The sequence below is a fragment of the Ahaetulla prasina genome, chromosome 2 (assembly GCF_028640845.1).
Source record: "Ahaetulla prasina isolate Xishuangbanna chromosome 2, ASM2864084v1, whole genome shotgun sequence".
In the NCBI taxonomy this organism is placed as follows: Eukaryota; Metazoa; Chordata; class Lepidosauria; order Squamata; family Colubridae; genus Ahaetulla; species Ahaetulla prasina.
In genome coordinates, this window is record NC_080540.1 from 209,628,041 (window position 1) to 209,644,590 (window position 16,550).

Here is a 16,550-nt window from a genome sequence, read left to right on the forward strand (position 1 = left end):
CCGTTGAAGTAATGTCCCGGTGTCTGGAGGCCGTACAGGTCTGGATGGGGAAGAACAGACTTCGACTCAAGCCATCCAAGACTGAGTGGCTGTGGATGCCAGCATCCCGGCACAGTCAGCTAGTTCCATCGCTGTGGGGGGCAAGGCATTGGCCCCCAGGGAGATGGTACGCAACTTAGGCATTCTCCTGGATGTATGGCTGTCGCTAGAAGAGCATTTGACGGCCGTCACCAGGGGAGCTTTTTATCAGGTGCGCCTGATACGCCACTTGCATCCCTTCCTGGACCGGGATTCGTTATGCACTGTCACTCATGCCCTCGTCACCTCTTGCCTGGACTACTGCAATGCTCTCTACATGGGGCTCCCCTTGAAGAGCACCAGGAGGCTCCAACTGGTCCAGAATGCGGCTGCGCGGGGGATAGAAGGAGCAGCTCATAGCTCCCATATAACACCTCTCCTGTGCAGGCTGCACTGGTTACCGGTGGTCTTCCGGGTGCAATTCAAGGTGTTGGTTCTCACCTTTAAAGCGCTCCATGGCTTGGGACCGGGTTACTTACGGGACCGCCTACTGCCACCAACAGCCTCCCATTGACCTGTGTGCTCCCATAGGGAGGGCCTCCTCAGGGTGCCGTTGGCCAAACAATGCCGACTAGCGGCTCCCAGGGGGAGGGCTTTCTCTGTGGGGGCTCCTGCCCTGTGGAATGAGTTACCTCTGGGGCTACGCCAACTCTCCGACCTCCGGGCCTTTAAGCGCGAGCGTAAGACTTTTTTATTCAAAGGTGCAGGGTTGGCCTAATTGTAATTTTAAACGGTGGTTTTATTAGGGTCTATTTTATATTTTATTAGTTTTAAATTATGAAACCAATTCTTGGAATCAGATTTTTAAATAATGTTCTTAATCATTTATTTCTGTAAAATTTTTACCTTGGCTGTAAACCGCCCTGAGTCTTCGGAGAAGGGCGGTATAAAAGTGTGATAAATAAATAAACAAACAAACAAACAAACAAACAAACATGTCTATGTTTCTCATTGCTCTTTTCCTAAGATTAATTACCGTATTTTTTGGTGTATAAGACACACTTTCCCCCACCCAAAAAGTGGGTGGAAATGTCTGTGCGTCTTATACAGCTAATGTTGCCGAAGCCCCACCCATCTGCCAGCCCCCACCCTTCAACCTCTGCTTCCCAGCAATTTACTTCCTTGGAGCAAACAGCAAACAGCACGGTCAGCTTCAGCACAGCCTGCTTTAGCACAAGCAGCTGATTGGCGGTTGGATCAACCTCCCGGAATACCGCCTTTCAGCTGTACCAGGCTGCAGGGATTGCAGCCCATCGCTGCCCATTGCTGCTGCCACCTCCGCGTGCCCCATTTTCGGCCTCCGTGAGTCCAGTTGTTGGCCCATTCTAGGCAGCAGGGATATGCAGCGGCGACAGCGATCCCCGCCGCCTGGAACCACTGATAGCCGGTATTCCTGGAGGCCGATCCAACCACCAATCAGCTACTTGTGCTAAAGCAGGCTGTGCTGAAGCTGACCAGGCTGTTTGCTGTTTGCTGCAAGGAGGAAAATTGCTCAGAGGCAGAGGCAGATTTTTCCCCCTTGTTTTACTCCCTAAAAGCTAGGTGCATCTTATACTTTGGAGTGTCTTATAGTCTAAAAAATACAGTAATCAATAAATGTCCTCTTTACTTGCCCAACACAATCGTGATGTATTCTGGAATTCACAAAAACAAAAAACTATAAACCACTTTTGCATTCACCTAGGTTTTTTAAAATTCAGTCTTATTGCATGTAGTTGACATAACTTATCTGGCTGAAACATTTATGAGCAGCAAATTAAAATAAATGAATGGGCGTTTATAATCATTGTTGTTTGGTAAAGAACCTAGGCTTTATAGCTCTGTGAGAGAGGCTAACAGAAAATTTCAAACACCTTTAATATAGCTAAAACTCCCTTGATTATATAACATCACATTAAGACATTGTATTAAAATTCTGCACAACAGATTTAATATTTTTGACAGGGGAGGCCAGAAATATTGCTAATGAAAATACAAATTATTGGCTGAATTTAGCACTTCAGAACACATGCATGACATTTTCACAATGGGAAATATATATATATATATCTGTAGGTCTTTGGTTATTCGGGTTTTCTCCCGCATAAAATTGGAAGTGTCTTGGCGACGTTTTGACAAAATCCCATTCGTCATCTTCAGGCTAGGTGTTTACAGCTTCGTGCTTCTAGGAGAAATGCGTGATCGCAGCTGTTTCTTTCTTTTAACTGCTAGTGGGGGTTTGAACTGATTGGTTGGGAGCTTGACTGAGTTCTGATTGGGTGGAGGTGTGTTCTGATTGGTTGGGAGCTTGGCTCTGTTCTGATTGGGCGGAGGTGTGTTCTGATTGGTTGGGGGTTTGGCTGTGCTCTGATTGGATAGTGGGGTTGGCTGTGCTCTGATTGGATGGGGGTGTGTTCTGTTTGGGGGGCTTGGTTGTGCTTAGGTTGGGATGAGATGCAGGGGGATTTGAGTTGGTGAGCTGCATTGCTGTTGTTTGGCTTCGCGTTTCGTGGTCGTGCTACATCTTCGTCAAAACATCGTCAAGACACTTCCAATTTTACACGGGAGAAAACCCAAATAACCAAAGACCTACATACAAACACCATGAAAACCTCAGAATATATATATATATATATATATATATATATATATATATATATATATATATATATATATATATATATATATATATATATCTATATCTATATATATCTATATATATCTGTAGGTCTTTGGTTATTCGGGTTTTCTCCCGCGTAAAATTGGAAGTTTCTTGGCGACGTTTTGACAAAATCCCATTCGTCATCTTCAGGCTAGGTGTTTACAGCTTCGTGCTTCTAGGAGAAATGCGTGATCGCAGCTGTTTCTTTCTTTTAACTGCTAGTGGGGGTTTGAACTGATTGGTTGGGGGCTTGACTGAGTTCTGATTGGGTGGAGGTGTGTTCTGATTGGTTGGGAGCTTGGCTCTGTTCTGATTGGGCGGAGGTGTGTTCTGATTGGTTGGGGGTTTGGCTGTGCTCTGATTGGATAGTGGGGTTGGCTGTGCTCTGATTGGATGGGGGTGTGTTCTGTTTGGGGGGGGGGCTTGGTTGTGCTTAGGTTGGGATGAGATGCAGGGGGATTTGAGTTGGTGAGCTGCATTGCTGTTGTTTGGCTTCGCGTTTCGTGGTCGTGCTACATCTTCGTCAAAACATCGTCAAGACACTTCCAATTTTACACGGGAGAAAACCCAAATAACCAAAGACCTACATACAAACACCCGCGAAAACCTCAGAATATATATATATATATATATATATATATATATATATATATATATATATATATATATATATATATATATATATATATATATATATATATATATATATATATATATATATATCTGTAGGTCTTTGGTTATTCGGTTTTCTTCGCGTAAAATTGGAAGTGTCTTGGCGACGTTTGACAAAATCCCATTCGTCATCTTCAGGCTAGGTGTTTACAGCTTGCTTCTAGGAGAAATGCGTGATCGCAGCTGTTTCTTTCTTTTAACTGCTAGTGGGGTTTGAACTGATTGGTTGGGAGCTTGACTGAGTTCTGATTGGGTGGAGGTGTGTTCTGATTGGTTGGGAGCTTGGCTGTGTTCTGATTGGGTGGAGGTGTGTTCTGATTGGTTGGGGGTTTGGCTGTGCTCTGATTGGATGGTGGGGTTGGCTGTGCTCTGATTGGATGGGGGTGTGTTCTGTTTGGGGGGGGGGCTTGGTTGTGCTTAGGTTGGGATGAGATGCAGGGGGTTTTGAGTTGGTGAGCTGCATTGCTGTTGTTTGGCTTCGCGTTTCGTGGTCGTGCTACATCTTCGTCAAAACATCGTCAAGACACTTCCAATTTTACACGGGAGAAAACCCAAATAACCAAAGACCTACATACAAACACCATGAAAACCTCAGAATATATATATATATATATATATATATATATATATATATATATATATATATATATATATATATATATATATATATATATATATATATATATATATATATATATATATATATCTGTAGGTCTTTGGTTATTCGGGTTTTCTTCCGCGTAAAATTGGAAGTGTCTTGGCGACGTTTCGACAAAATCCCATTCATCATCTTCAGGCTAGGTGTTTACAGCTTCGTGCTTCTAGGAGAAGGGGTAGTGCTTTGCAGTTCATCCATTTAAAGGGTGAATCCAGCTTTTTGCAATAATCGTTTGAAGGGCGTGGAATATACTGTTGATGTCTTCCCTTACTTCTCTTTTGCTGTTCCTCCAGGACAGTAGGAACAGATATGGATCTAATAGGCCAGAGGTCTTCAAACTTGGCAGCTTTAAGACTTGTGGACTTCAACTCCAGCATAGCTGGCTGGAGAATTCTGGGAGTTGAAGTCCACAAATCTTAAAGCTGCCAGGTTTGGGGACCCCTGTAATAGGCAAAGAAAAGGATGCAGCAAAGAGTAGCATCAACAAAGTCTTATTTCTGTTTTCATATACTTGTGTCATTTTTCTGTTAATGTTCAGTTTCAATCATATTTTTATGAGCCTAAGCACTGTGCCTAAAATCTACATCTGTGGGCAAAACTTACAGTATTGGCAGCTTTCTTGTCCATTTGTAAACAAAATTTCTCTCCCAGCCTCTACTCTAATTAAAGAAGAATAGCAAGAATTGGAAATGACACTGAATTAAAAATGATCAGTGAGGAAAGGATTACACATCCCACTTTCTCTACTTCCATCACCGCATTTTCGTGTGTCCCCAGACAACTGTGTTTCTGTTTTCAATGGAGTGTGTAAACACCAGGAAATTGAGCACAGCTGAGTAGCATCCCATGAAATGAAGCAAACGTATTCTTAACTCTTTATTTTTTAAAAGAAGCATCTGTGTGAAATACATGAATTATATTTCGAACTCATTGTGTACCTCTTTTCCCTGCGGATTGTATCCTTTATTGTTATGTCTGGTTTGAAATACGATTCATATATTGCAATTCTAGTCTGATATTGTGACCTCGGCAAGTGGCTGCTTAAACTATCAAGGAATTCCAGGACTACAGTATGTACACAAGTCTGGAAAGTCAAAACCATCTTTCATTTGACTGCCAAGAAAACTGTTGCTATGTCATTAGGAGTTGAGTGCAACATTAAGGAGATTTTTTTAAAAAGCTAGACATGACAAAAGAATCATGAGCTGTGCCAGCACTCAACACATTTGACTGTGGTCTACCGAAGGTGCCTTCTGTCCTAATTTCAAACGTTCACTCTGAAGAGCCACCCATTTAATTGTGCCGAGAAGGGCTTCCCCATGGTTATGTACAAAAACAAGCTTCATAATTGCCACTCTGTTTCACTGCAGATACAGAATTCCTCTACTCAAAGGGCTGCCTTCTGTTTTACATTCCTGGCGTATGCCAAAGGCACATGATGCAGATTCCATGAAATTTATTTCTAGATGCTGCTCCTCTTTACGCTAGTTATGGTACACATAACAAACAAAAACCCTCAGTGTTTAAAACCCATCAGATCTTTTCCTCCCCCATCCATAGAAGTAAGAATCAATGAGTGATAGTAAATTCTAGATAGTGTACTGTATAAACAGTTCAAAAGCATGCAAATGTGATAAATAAATAGGTATCACTTCAGTGGGAAGGTAACATTATTCTATGTGCCTCAGCGTATAGTGGCCACATGACTATGGAAGTGTCTTCAGACAATGCTGGCTCCCTCGGCTAAGAAACAAAGATGAGCAGCAACCCCTAGAGCAGTGTTGGTGAACCTTTTTGGCACCGAATGCTGAAATGGGAGCATGCACGCATGTGGGGAGCACCAGAAACTGGAAGAACAGCTCCCTGGAACGTATCTGCGCACCAGGAAGCTGAGCTTCTGATTTCTGGCATGCACATGCGCACCGGCCACCTGGTCTTCCTGTTTCTGGCCCACATGCGCACGCAAAGACCAGCTGGCTGGCACACATATGTATGCCGGAACTGAGAAGAACAATAGGCGATGGCTGGCATGCCCAAAGAGATGGCTCTGCGTGCCACTTCCGGTACACATGCCATAGGTTCTCCATCACGGCCCTAGAGTCAGATATGACCGGACAGGGGAAACTTTATTTATTTATTTATTTATTTATTTATTTTGTCACAACATCATACAAAAAGATTATATAGTATATACACATATAAACATATATAGGAAGAAGAAAAGAAAAACAATAGGACAGGAACGGTAGGCACGTTTGTGCGCTTATGCACGCCCCTTATGGTCCTCTTAGGAATGGGGTGAGGTCAATAGTAGAAAGTTTTTGGTTAAAGCTGTTAGGATTATGGGAAGAGACCACAGAGTCAGGTAAAGTATTCCAAGCACTGATGATTCTGTTGCAGAAGTCGTATTTTCTGCAATCTAGATTAAAGCGGTTTACATTAAGTTTAAATCTATTGGTTGCCCTTGTATTATTGCAATTAAAGCTGAAGTAGTCTTTGACAGGAAGGACATTACAATAGATGATTCTGTGAGCTAAACTTAGGTCTTGTCGAAGGCGACGGAGTTCCAAGTTTTCTAAGCCTAGGATTTCAAGTCTGGTGGGATAAGGTATTTTGTTGTTTTCAGAGGAATGGAGAACTCTTCTTGTAAAATATTTCTGGACACGTTCAATTGTATTGATGTCAGAGATGTGGTGAGGGTTCCAAACAGGTGAGCTGTATTCTAGAATTGGTCTAGCAAATGTTTTATATGCTCTGGTTAGTAGTGTGGTGTTTTGGAAAAGAAGCTGCATAAAATTAGGTTTACAACTCTTAGAGCTTTTTGCTATGTAGTTGCAGTGGGCTTTGGCACTTAGATCATTTGACATGAAAACTCCAAGGTCTTTAACGGGATGGGGGTCGTCTGTAAGGTAATGTCCATCTAGTATGTACTTAGTTTTAGAGTTCTTTTTTCCTATATGTAAGACTGAGCATTTGCTGGTTGAAATTTGGAGCTGCCAATTTTTTGACCAAGCGGTTAGATGGTCAAGGTCGTTTTGAATGATAGAAGTGTTGTCTGTGGTGTTAAATAGTTTGACATCGTCAGCAAAGAGAACACAATTACTTGAGATATGGTCACAAAGATCATTAATGTATAGAATAAAGAGTGTTGGTCCAAGGACGCTGCCTTGAGGAACGCCACTCTTGACAGGAACAGGATTTGATAAAGCATTGCCAATTTTGACCACTTGTTGTCTGTTAGACAGAAAAGCAGATATCCATTTGTGGAGGGGTCCTGAGATGCCATAGGATGTTAGTTTAAGGAGAAGTTTATCGTGTACTACTGAGTCAAAAGCTTTGCAGAAGTCTATGTAGATTGCATCTATTGATTTGCCTTGATCTAGATTTGAAGTCCATATGTTTTTGCAGTGGAGAAGTTGTAAGTTACATGATAACTTTTCCTGAAACCAAATTGTTTGTTGGAGAGTAGGTTGTTAGTTTCTAAGTGTGAGGTAATGGATTGATTGATGATAGATTCCATGACTTTGCAGGTGACGCAGCAAAGGGAGATCGGTCTGTAGTTTTCGACTAAGCTGGGGTCTCCTTTTTTGAAGATGGGGATGACTGTGGCTAGTGACCAAAGTTTGGGAAGAGAACTGGTAGTGAAAGCTTTATCAAAGATAATACTTAGGGGTTCAGCTATATTAATGGAAAGTTTTTTTAAGAAATATGCACATAGACCATCAGGTCCAATAGAAAGCGATGGTTTTAAGTTGTGAAGAGCTTTACCAACGTTGTCTTCTGTGAAATCTATATGAGTTAGATCATCATAGTCATTGCTGGTTCGTTTGTGGAATGTTGGATATGTGTTATCGGAGTTAACAAAAACTGAGCCAAAGAAAATGTTGAAGAGGTTTGCTTTGACTGTTTCGTCATTGCATTCTTTGTTGTTAGAATCTTTTAGTGGTGGGATGGATCTTGAATCTTTAAGTTTACTGTTGACAAAATTATAAAAGGCACGATTGGAATTTGTGCGTAAAGGTTTTCTTCTTGCTTGGTGTGGTAATTTGTGCATTCAGTTTTAATTTGGTTGCATATGTTTCTGTAACGGTTTCTGAAGTTTGTAACATAGCCTTTTTGTTTCTTTTCAGAGGATTTTTTTTGATTGAAGCTTTTTATTGATATGGGTAGTTTGTTTTCTTGGACATGGTAGTCATTCGTGGTACATATAATTTAATGACTCTATTGATTTCAAGTAGGAAGATTCTATAGAGGTCATCAGCGGTTATGCAGGTTGCAAACAGATTTTGCCAGTTCAGAAGTGAAAGATCGTTGTTTATAAGGTCGTAATTGGCTTTCTTGAAGTTGTAGTTGGGAGTTCTGGTGTTATGACGAATTAAGTATGGACGATATTGAGACGAAAATCAATCATGCAGTGGTCACTGTTTGAAAAAGGTTCTTTAATTTGTATACCGTAAATTGAGTTTGGATTGTTGCAGAAGATGAGGTCAAGGCAGTTGTTGAGTCTTGTATTGTTAGTTACAAGTTGTTCAAGACCTAGGTTTGTAACAGCGTTGTATAGTGTAGTATGGATTGGGTCAGTTGAACATTCATTGGTTGTCCAGTTAATGAGAGGTAGATTTAAGTCACCAAGGAAGATAAGAGGGTATGGGCAAGAGGTAGTCCATGTTAGCATTGAGGTTAGCATATTTGCGTGGGTAATGTCATAGTCGGGGGCTCTGTAGCATAGTAAGAATCGAAGAGTAGTGTCAAGGGATAGGTCGCATACTATGGTTTCAGGAAGAGAGTTTATGTGCTACTTGGATATTTTTAGATTCAGTGTCTTTTGTAAAGATAGCCACTCCACCACCTCTTCGGTTTTCCCGATCTGATCGATAGACTTGATATTCTTTGTTTGAGATAATGGAGTCAGGAAGGGATGAATTCAGCCATGTTTCAAAACAAAATGATATCAAATGTGCCACTGTTTAATAAGAGGATAAATTCAGGTAATTTGTTGACTATGCTTCTTGCATTTATCAATTTGCATTTGAGATCTGATATGATTGGTGTTGAAGAGGTAAGGGGCGTGCATACCTAGTTTTGGGTGTTAGTAGGTTGGGGGTTGTGGACAATAGATGGTTGTATAGATGGTTGGATGGTAGTTTTGGGTGTTTGGATGGATGGTTGTTTGGATGGCTGGTTGGGTGGATTGTTGGGTGGCTGTTTGGATGGCTGGTTGGGTGGATTGTTGGGTGGCTGTTTGGATGGCTGGTTGGATGGCTGTTTGGATGGCTGCTTGGATGGCTGCTTGGATGGCTGCTTGGATGGTTGGTTGGATGGTTGGTTGGATGGCTGGTTGGATTGTTGATTGGATGGCTGTTGGTTGGATAGTTGGTAAGATGGTTGGTTGAATGGGAGGTAGGGGGATGGGTACTTGGTTGAATACTGGGATGGCTGGTTGATTGTTATGGGTGATGGGGGGTTTGGAGGTGATTTTTTGATTGCAGGTTTTATTTTTTATGCAATCAGCATGGTAGTCGATGTATAGGTTGGATTCACCATTGTCTTGTCTTCTTTTAAGTTCTGTGCGAAGTTCACGAGCGTATCCTTTGTAGAAAGGATAGGTCAGGACGTGATCTAAGTTTACTGTAGGTAGGGTTGGATTTAGCAATTGAGTTTATAGTCTTTATGAATTTGCGTTTGCTGTCCTCATTAGTGCATATAACTCTACAAAATCTTGGTGCTGTTGTCCCATCGCTGTTTTATATTCTGGTCCATCTCTGGAGACAGCAATTATTTCATTTGGGGAGATGGTTGATGAATTATAATTTCCAATGATGTTGTGAATCTTATTGATATCTGGTTCATTTGTGTTTTCAAGTCCAAATAATATTGCATTATTTATTTTTTGTCCTCTCTCCATTGCATCTCTGATTAGTTGATTAGTAGTTGTTTGTTGATTGGGTTGTGTTGTATTAATTTGATGTCTAGGTTGAGTTGTAAGTTGTATATTTTGTGGTGATAGATGAGTTTGGAAGAGATTTAGATCATTAGAGTTTTCATTTTTTAGTGTTGAAATTTGTTTTATCAAATCTGTGAAACTTTGTTCAATAACTGATAGAATTTTTTTCTAAGTTTTGTTCAATATTTTGAATTCTTATTTCTAGGTTTTGTTCAATATTTTGAATTCTTTTTTCTAGGTTTTGTTCAATAGCTTGTAATCTTTTATCTATGTTTTGTTCAATAGTTGTTAATCTTGATTCTAAGATTTTATCAGCGTTTGATTTTCTGGCTGGCATAATGATGATCTTTCTTATTCCTTTGTTTTATTTTATTTTATTTTATTTTATTTTATTTTATTTATTATTATTTTATTTTAGTAATGATTAAGTGTCTGTCACTTAATCAATTATCTTGATTTTATATCTGTCTCTTTAACTTTAAATGGTAGTCAATTTGGCAGTTGCTATGGTAATAGGGAGTTACTATGGTAACAGTGAGATTTGGCGGGAAATTTAAAATGGTGAGATAGGGTGGTTGGAGAAGCTTCTTTACAGGTGGCTGTAATGGCGGGAGATTCAAAAAGTCAGTAGAGGCCGGGAGACTGGAGTCTCCTAGGAACTCACCAGTAGTCCTGCAGCAGTCCTGCCGATTGGGGGATAGGTTGATTAGGGTTGTTGTAAATGTTGCTGGGCTTTTATCTCCTTGGTGGGAAATTTAAAGTTTGTAGCAATGTGGGAGGGCGATGATGGAGGGCGGTGATGGCAGCGGTGCGACTCACGGTATCGGCAGCGGCAGCGGCAGTCCCGGGTCTGGTGGGGTGGCTTTAGTGGTTTCGGGTGTCTCCAGCCGCCTTTAATGCGGTAGCGGTGGTCTCGGGTCTGGCGGCTCTGGCGGCACAAGCGGTAGCGGCAATCCCGGGGCTGGCGGCAGCTCTGGCGGCGGCTCCGGTGGCGCTCACGGGGCTGGCGGCGGCTCCGGCGGCGGCTCCGGCGGCACCAGTGGCAGCTGGCAGCAGCAGTCTTGGGGCTGGCAGCTCCGGTGGCGGCACAACCGGCAGCGGCAGTCTCAGGGCTGGCGGCGGCTCAGGGCTGGCGGCGGTAGCGGGCGGCGTGGCTGCGGCGTGGCTGCGGCAGTCCAGGCTCCGGCGGTCTCCGACTCTTCGCCCACCGCCTGAGTCCTCAGCAGCCTGGAAGAACCTCGGCAGCCTCAATCCACGGCAGCCTGGAAAAACCTTCGGCTCTGGAGAATCTTCGGGGAAACTGCTCTCCTAAGAGCTCAAAAGAGCCCTTTTACAGAGAGCATTTCTCCGGTGCAACCTTCCTGGTCGCCATCTTCCGGAAGTCTTCCGGAAGAACTTACCTGTACCTTCACTGTAATGAGAGAAATGGATATACCAGTAATAGATCGAAGTAGTTTTCACTTTCAGTCAATAGTTGTCTAAATATTTGCCAATGAATACCAATTCTGATATTACTTTAATCAGATAGACACAGGTTTGAATTTTTACAAATAATGCATAAAATTCTTCAGGAATACATAGGAGTCTCCTATAAATGTATGCATATAATCTGGAAACATTTTTAAGTTGTTGGTATTTAAATTGAAACCACATTTAAGAGTTAGAAATCATACTATGCCTTATATTTGCAGAAAGTAAAATTCTGAATTAACCCACAAACTAGTAGGACTCAATCTTTATCCAAATTTTTACAAAGCATAGGATGGAAAAAAAGGAGTAGGAGATGACCCTGAGGGAGGCTGTACTCGAGGGAGGGGTCAAACACGTGATCAATCATGAGTCCTTCACACCCACAAGGGATCTAAGTCCAGTCTACCTTGAATTCCTTTTTATTCTTAACTCCTGCTAATTTCTCATGACCGTTAGTAGTTCAGATTCTTGTAGAGAACTTAAGTTTATAATAAACCTTAATACACATTTGAATTACCTGGTTCTCTTGATTTCCCTGGTACTTGACAGCCAATGCCATAAAGGGCGAAAGGGAAAACGCTCAAGACTTTGATACCCACTCACTCTTCAGGCCTCTAGGAAAGTATGAATGAAGGATCCAAGGCGTTAAAAGAAATTATCATAAACTAAACAGCTAGGTTGGAAGAAATGGGAAATCAAAATATAGTTATCACCCTTTTTTTAATGAACCTTTGAAATACAGAATTCCAATGAAAAGAGTTTCAGTTAATTCCAAGTGGTGGAATATTCTAAGAAATCAGGAAACAAATTTATGTTATAAATTCATTTCTTTTTTAAAAAAAACTCTAGATTTTAAAAATTTATTAGTTAAAATTATATAGTGCCCATCTCGTTATTAAACAAACTTGAGACAATTAATTCTCGGAATAAGTACCAGTTTCATAGATATATATCTTTCTTTTCATATAACAATGCTCTACATCAGATGTCATTTCTAGAATCTGGTTGCCATGAAAATTAATCCTTCTTACATGCTTTGTTAGTTTGCACTATCAAAATGTATGTCTGTTATAAATTTCATCAGATGTATAAATATTATCTGAAGAAACATCTAAACATTCTTAATGGCAGTGTTAGAATTTTTATTTTTTAATGGCCAAGTGTTATTGGACACACAAGGAATTTGTCTTGCATATGCTCTCAGTGTACATAAGATGCATATGCTCTCAGTGTACATAAAAGAAAAGATACCTTCATCAAGGTACAACACTTACAACAACACTTAATGATAGTCATAAGGTATAAATTTAACACTTAATGATACAACACTTAATGATAGTCATAGGCTACAAATAAGCAATCAGGAAACAATATCAGTATAAATTGTAAGGATACAAGCAACAAAGTTACAGTCATAAGTGGAAGGAGATGGGTCATGGGAACAATGAGAAGATTAATAGTAGTGCAGATTTAGTAAATAGTTTGACAGTGTTGAGGGAATTATTTGTTTAGCAGAGTGATGGCGTTCGGGGAAAAACTGTTCTTGTGTCTAGTTGTTTTGGTGTGCAGTGCTCTATAGCATCGTTTTGAGGGGAACAATAAAATAAGAAAAAGAAAAGAAAATGTAGAAAGGGCAGCTAACGCTAATGAGCAAAATAGGTGATACTTGTTAAACTATGGCATGGGCATTTTAGTTTTAATCAGTAGATTAACAACATGATATGATAAATATATTTAATTTGTGTTTTATCCTTGCAAAAGTGTTACATAGTTCAGATTCTTCACAATAAAATTGGTCTGACTGGAATGAGGAGATTTCTTAGAGCAGCGGTTCTCAACCTGTGGGTCGGGACCCCGTTGGGGGTCGAATGACGATTTGCCAGGGGTCGCTAAGACCATTGGAAATATGGGAAGTATATTTGCGAGTCGAAGAATCGCGCTCCAATGGTTGACTCCACAAGCTAGCTGCAGGCTCTTCAAATTGCTAGCCAATACGGCTTCAGGCACAATAAATTCAAAACGAAAGTAATTTTATGGTTGGGGTCGCCACATCGTGGGGAATTGTATTAAAGGGGTCGCCACATTGTGGGGAATTGTATTAAAGGGGTCGCAGCACTATAAAGGTTGAGAACCACTGCCTTAGAGGGACCTCGTCTATCTGTTCCCTCCACATAATTAACCTGTGATCTAGTAACCTAGTCAGATCTCTTGGTCAATGATTTTAGTAGCCTCTACAAGAGTGGGTGGGACTTGTGACCTTAACCAGTATTATAAAGATTCAGGGGTTTCAGAAGAGTGGTAGGGAATTTTGTACTGGAGGTTGTATTAGCTTTTTCTGCTGCTCTATAGCTCAGTAGTGAAATGCAGCTGGTTCTATCCAGCTCTGGCGAACTGGTAGCACCGGTGGCGGGAGGCTCTGTCCACCCACCCGGATATCATCACGTCCTGTTTTTGACACACTACACATACGCAGAAAGTTCTGCGCATGCGCAGAGGTGTAGCGTACGCACGTGCTCCCATTTGCGAATCAGTAGTGAAGGTAAGTGGATTTCACCCCTGCTATAGCTTTAGAACTCTTTTTCTTGGAGAACTGATTGGGGAAGGGCCTTGAATGTAAAAAAAGAAACCCAGAGCTGTTTAGGGTAAAACTGTCCCTTCTTAATCTCTCAGGTAATTGGGAATAGCTATTTCCTTATTCACAGTGACCCTGTTGTGTTCTCTCAAATAACAATTGTCGGGATAAAATGGTGATCAGAGAAAACTATTGAGTAAATGTGGGAGTAAAATATAATAAAAAGGCAACATATTGTAATTATCCAGAATATCTGAAAACCAGAATAGATTAATCCAAAGGAATTGCTGTATATCAGTTCAAATGCAGGTTTTGAGTTGAAATATAAATTACAGTGTACTTATAATAAACTTATTTTATTGATTTTCTTGTTAATATTCTTATTTCTAAAGTAAACCAGTTTGGTCCATAACTGGTATTAATGATTCCTTTCCTTTCTCCCTTTTTTCTTTCCTTCCTATTTTGGGAAGAAAATCTGCAAAAGAAAAACTTGCTCTTCCTGGTACAAAATACTCCCAGTCCAGGTTAGGACACCTTCAGTTGAAAGTGAATTAAAATGAGAGAATTGCATCATAACCTAATTAATAATCCTCACTTTATTTATTCAGTTGCCAATAATTATATTGATAATTTGATATTAAAGAAAACAACTGGATACATTTGCATATATAGATAACATCTTGCAGCTAAGCCAAATATATGCCTACTTGAGTGGACATATCTTTCCAGATGAATAAATTTTTCTGTAATATATTTTCCAGATTAGAACAAGAAATAGGAAAGCTTGAATGTGAAGAATCCCAAATATCTGCCAAAGAACAGATCATCTTAGAAAAACTAAAGGAGACAGAAAAATCTTTTGAGGACTTACAAAAGGTAAGCTGAAAAACAAAATTCAAACAACTTGATCTTAAGAGAAAACTTTTCTTTCCAACTACATACAAATAGAGATAGGTGTAATGGAGAAACTCCATAGAAGAATGGGTCAGACTAAGATCAGATAAGTCAGTAGAAAATTATTAAATTTGATTCCTGCCTTTAACACTAATTCATAGCTATATAGAGTAGCCAGATATTCAAGTTAACCATGAGAAGGTTTTCTCTTCAATATATGGGGTGCATTGAAATGATAACAATGTCATTACAACACAAAATAAGATTTAGTGACTCAATACTTACTCAAAAGCAAGTCTTACAGAGGTCAGTGAAGTTAAATACCTTCCCACAGGCAAGTATCTACAACAACTTCCCTAACTTCAAATCCATTCCTACTATTGCTACACTAACTGGGAAGATGGGCCCTCCATTTGAAATATATCTAGGGCAGGGGTGTCAAATGTCGTCATGGTGGCATCATGTGACATATTAGGAATTTTTTTCCCTTCGCTAAAACGGGGGTGGGCGTGGCCAGCGCGTGACACATCTGGCCCATGGGCCGGGAGTTTGACAGCCCTGATCTAGGGGGTGTCAGTTTAAGGAATGCTGGTTCATTGGTCCTAGAGTTTAAGAGTGATGAAAAAAATAAATCACTATATAAGTGAAGTAGAATGGCTTATATATTTAAATATTACAGAATGCTATATAGTTTAAATTGAAATTTTAAGGTTAAATATTCTAAAGTCCTTGTTGGGTATTAAAATTGTTTACACAGATTATTATTATAATCCAGAACCACCAAATGGAGATTTATTCTGCAAAAATCCTTATGTGTAACTGCCAAGATACTTCAGAGATTCCAAGGGGCCTCATATATAAAATTACTCATGGTACTATCATTGATTTATGCATTCACTGAAGAGTTTGTTTCTCCAAATAAGCTGTTGGAATGCTGAACATATTTAGGCAAAAGAAGAAATTGAAATTTGAACTTATACAGCTAGCAATAAAGAAATGCATAATATTCTAGAACATTGTTAAATCAAGTGTTCTCTTTCAATAATTCTTGCTGCTTTGTGAAACCTCTTTCTTTTTCCAAGTCAGATAAAGTCTTGGGACATTACCTACATTAAATTCAAATTGATTCAAACAATTTTTATTTATTCTGGTCCTCAACCAGAATATCTCCCAGAATGGCTCACTTTTCAGTTAGAAACTACAAAAGTAAAACCTTATAATCTTAAAATGCACCACTGAAGAAAGAAAATTAATAGAGAGAGGACAAAACAAAATTTATGCACCAGCTTCTACTATCACTACATTCTTACAATATCTGGTTAGATAGAAATTGTTCAGGAACAATGGAGTCAGAAGAAACTTTTCTCTCAGCAACGTCAGTGAAATGACCCTGCTTCCTATCCCTGCTCTGACAGAATGAAGCTACACTTCATTTAGTACTTAATTAAGATACTTAAAATGCAATTTATGGTGCGCTGTGTTGGGGGAGGTCATTTTAGGCAGATTCGAAAGCAATGAACTTGATCTGAATTCAGCACAGGCTCTGTAATTCCCATAGTAATAACGCACAAATTACATTGATTTCACAGCAGGATCCACATGCATGACTATATTCTGGAAG

The 16,550-nt window shown here is 40.1% G+C and overlaps 1 protein-coding gene across 7 annotated transcripts in view; it reads left to right on the forward strand.

The window, feature by feature from the left end:
• The window catches only part of PALM2AKAP2 (PALM2 and AKAP2 fusion), a 310,829-nt gene that overhangs the window by 141,167 nt on the left and 153,112 nt on the right, over positions 1–16,550 (forward strand). For all 7 annotated transcript variants that reach the window (XM_058173903.1, XM_058173905.1, XM_058173907.1 and 4 more), the window contains one exon: positions 14,797–14,911. In XM_058173903.1, coding sequence (XP_058029886.1) covers positions 14,797–14,911 — 115 coding nt within the window. The remainder of the gene's footprint in view (positions 1–14,796; positions 14,912–16,550) is intronic.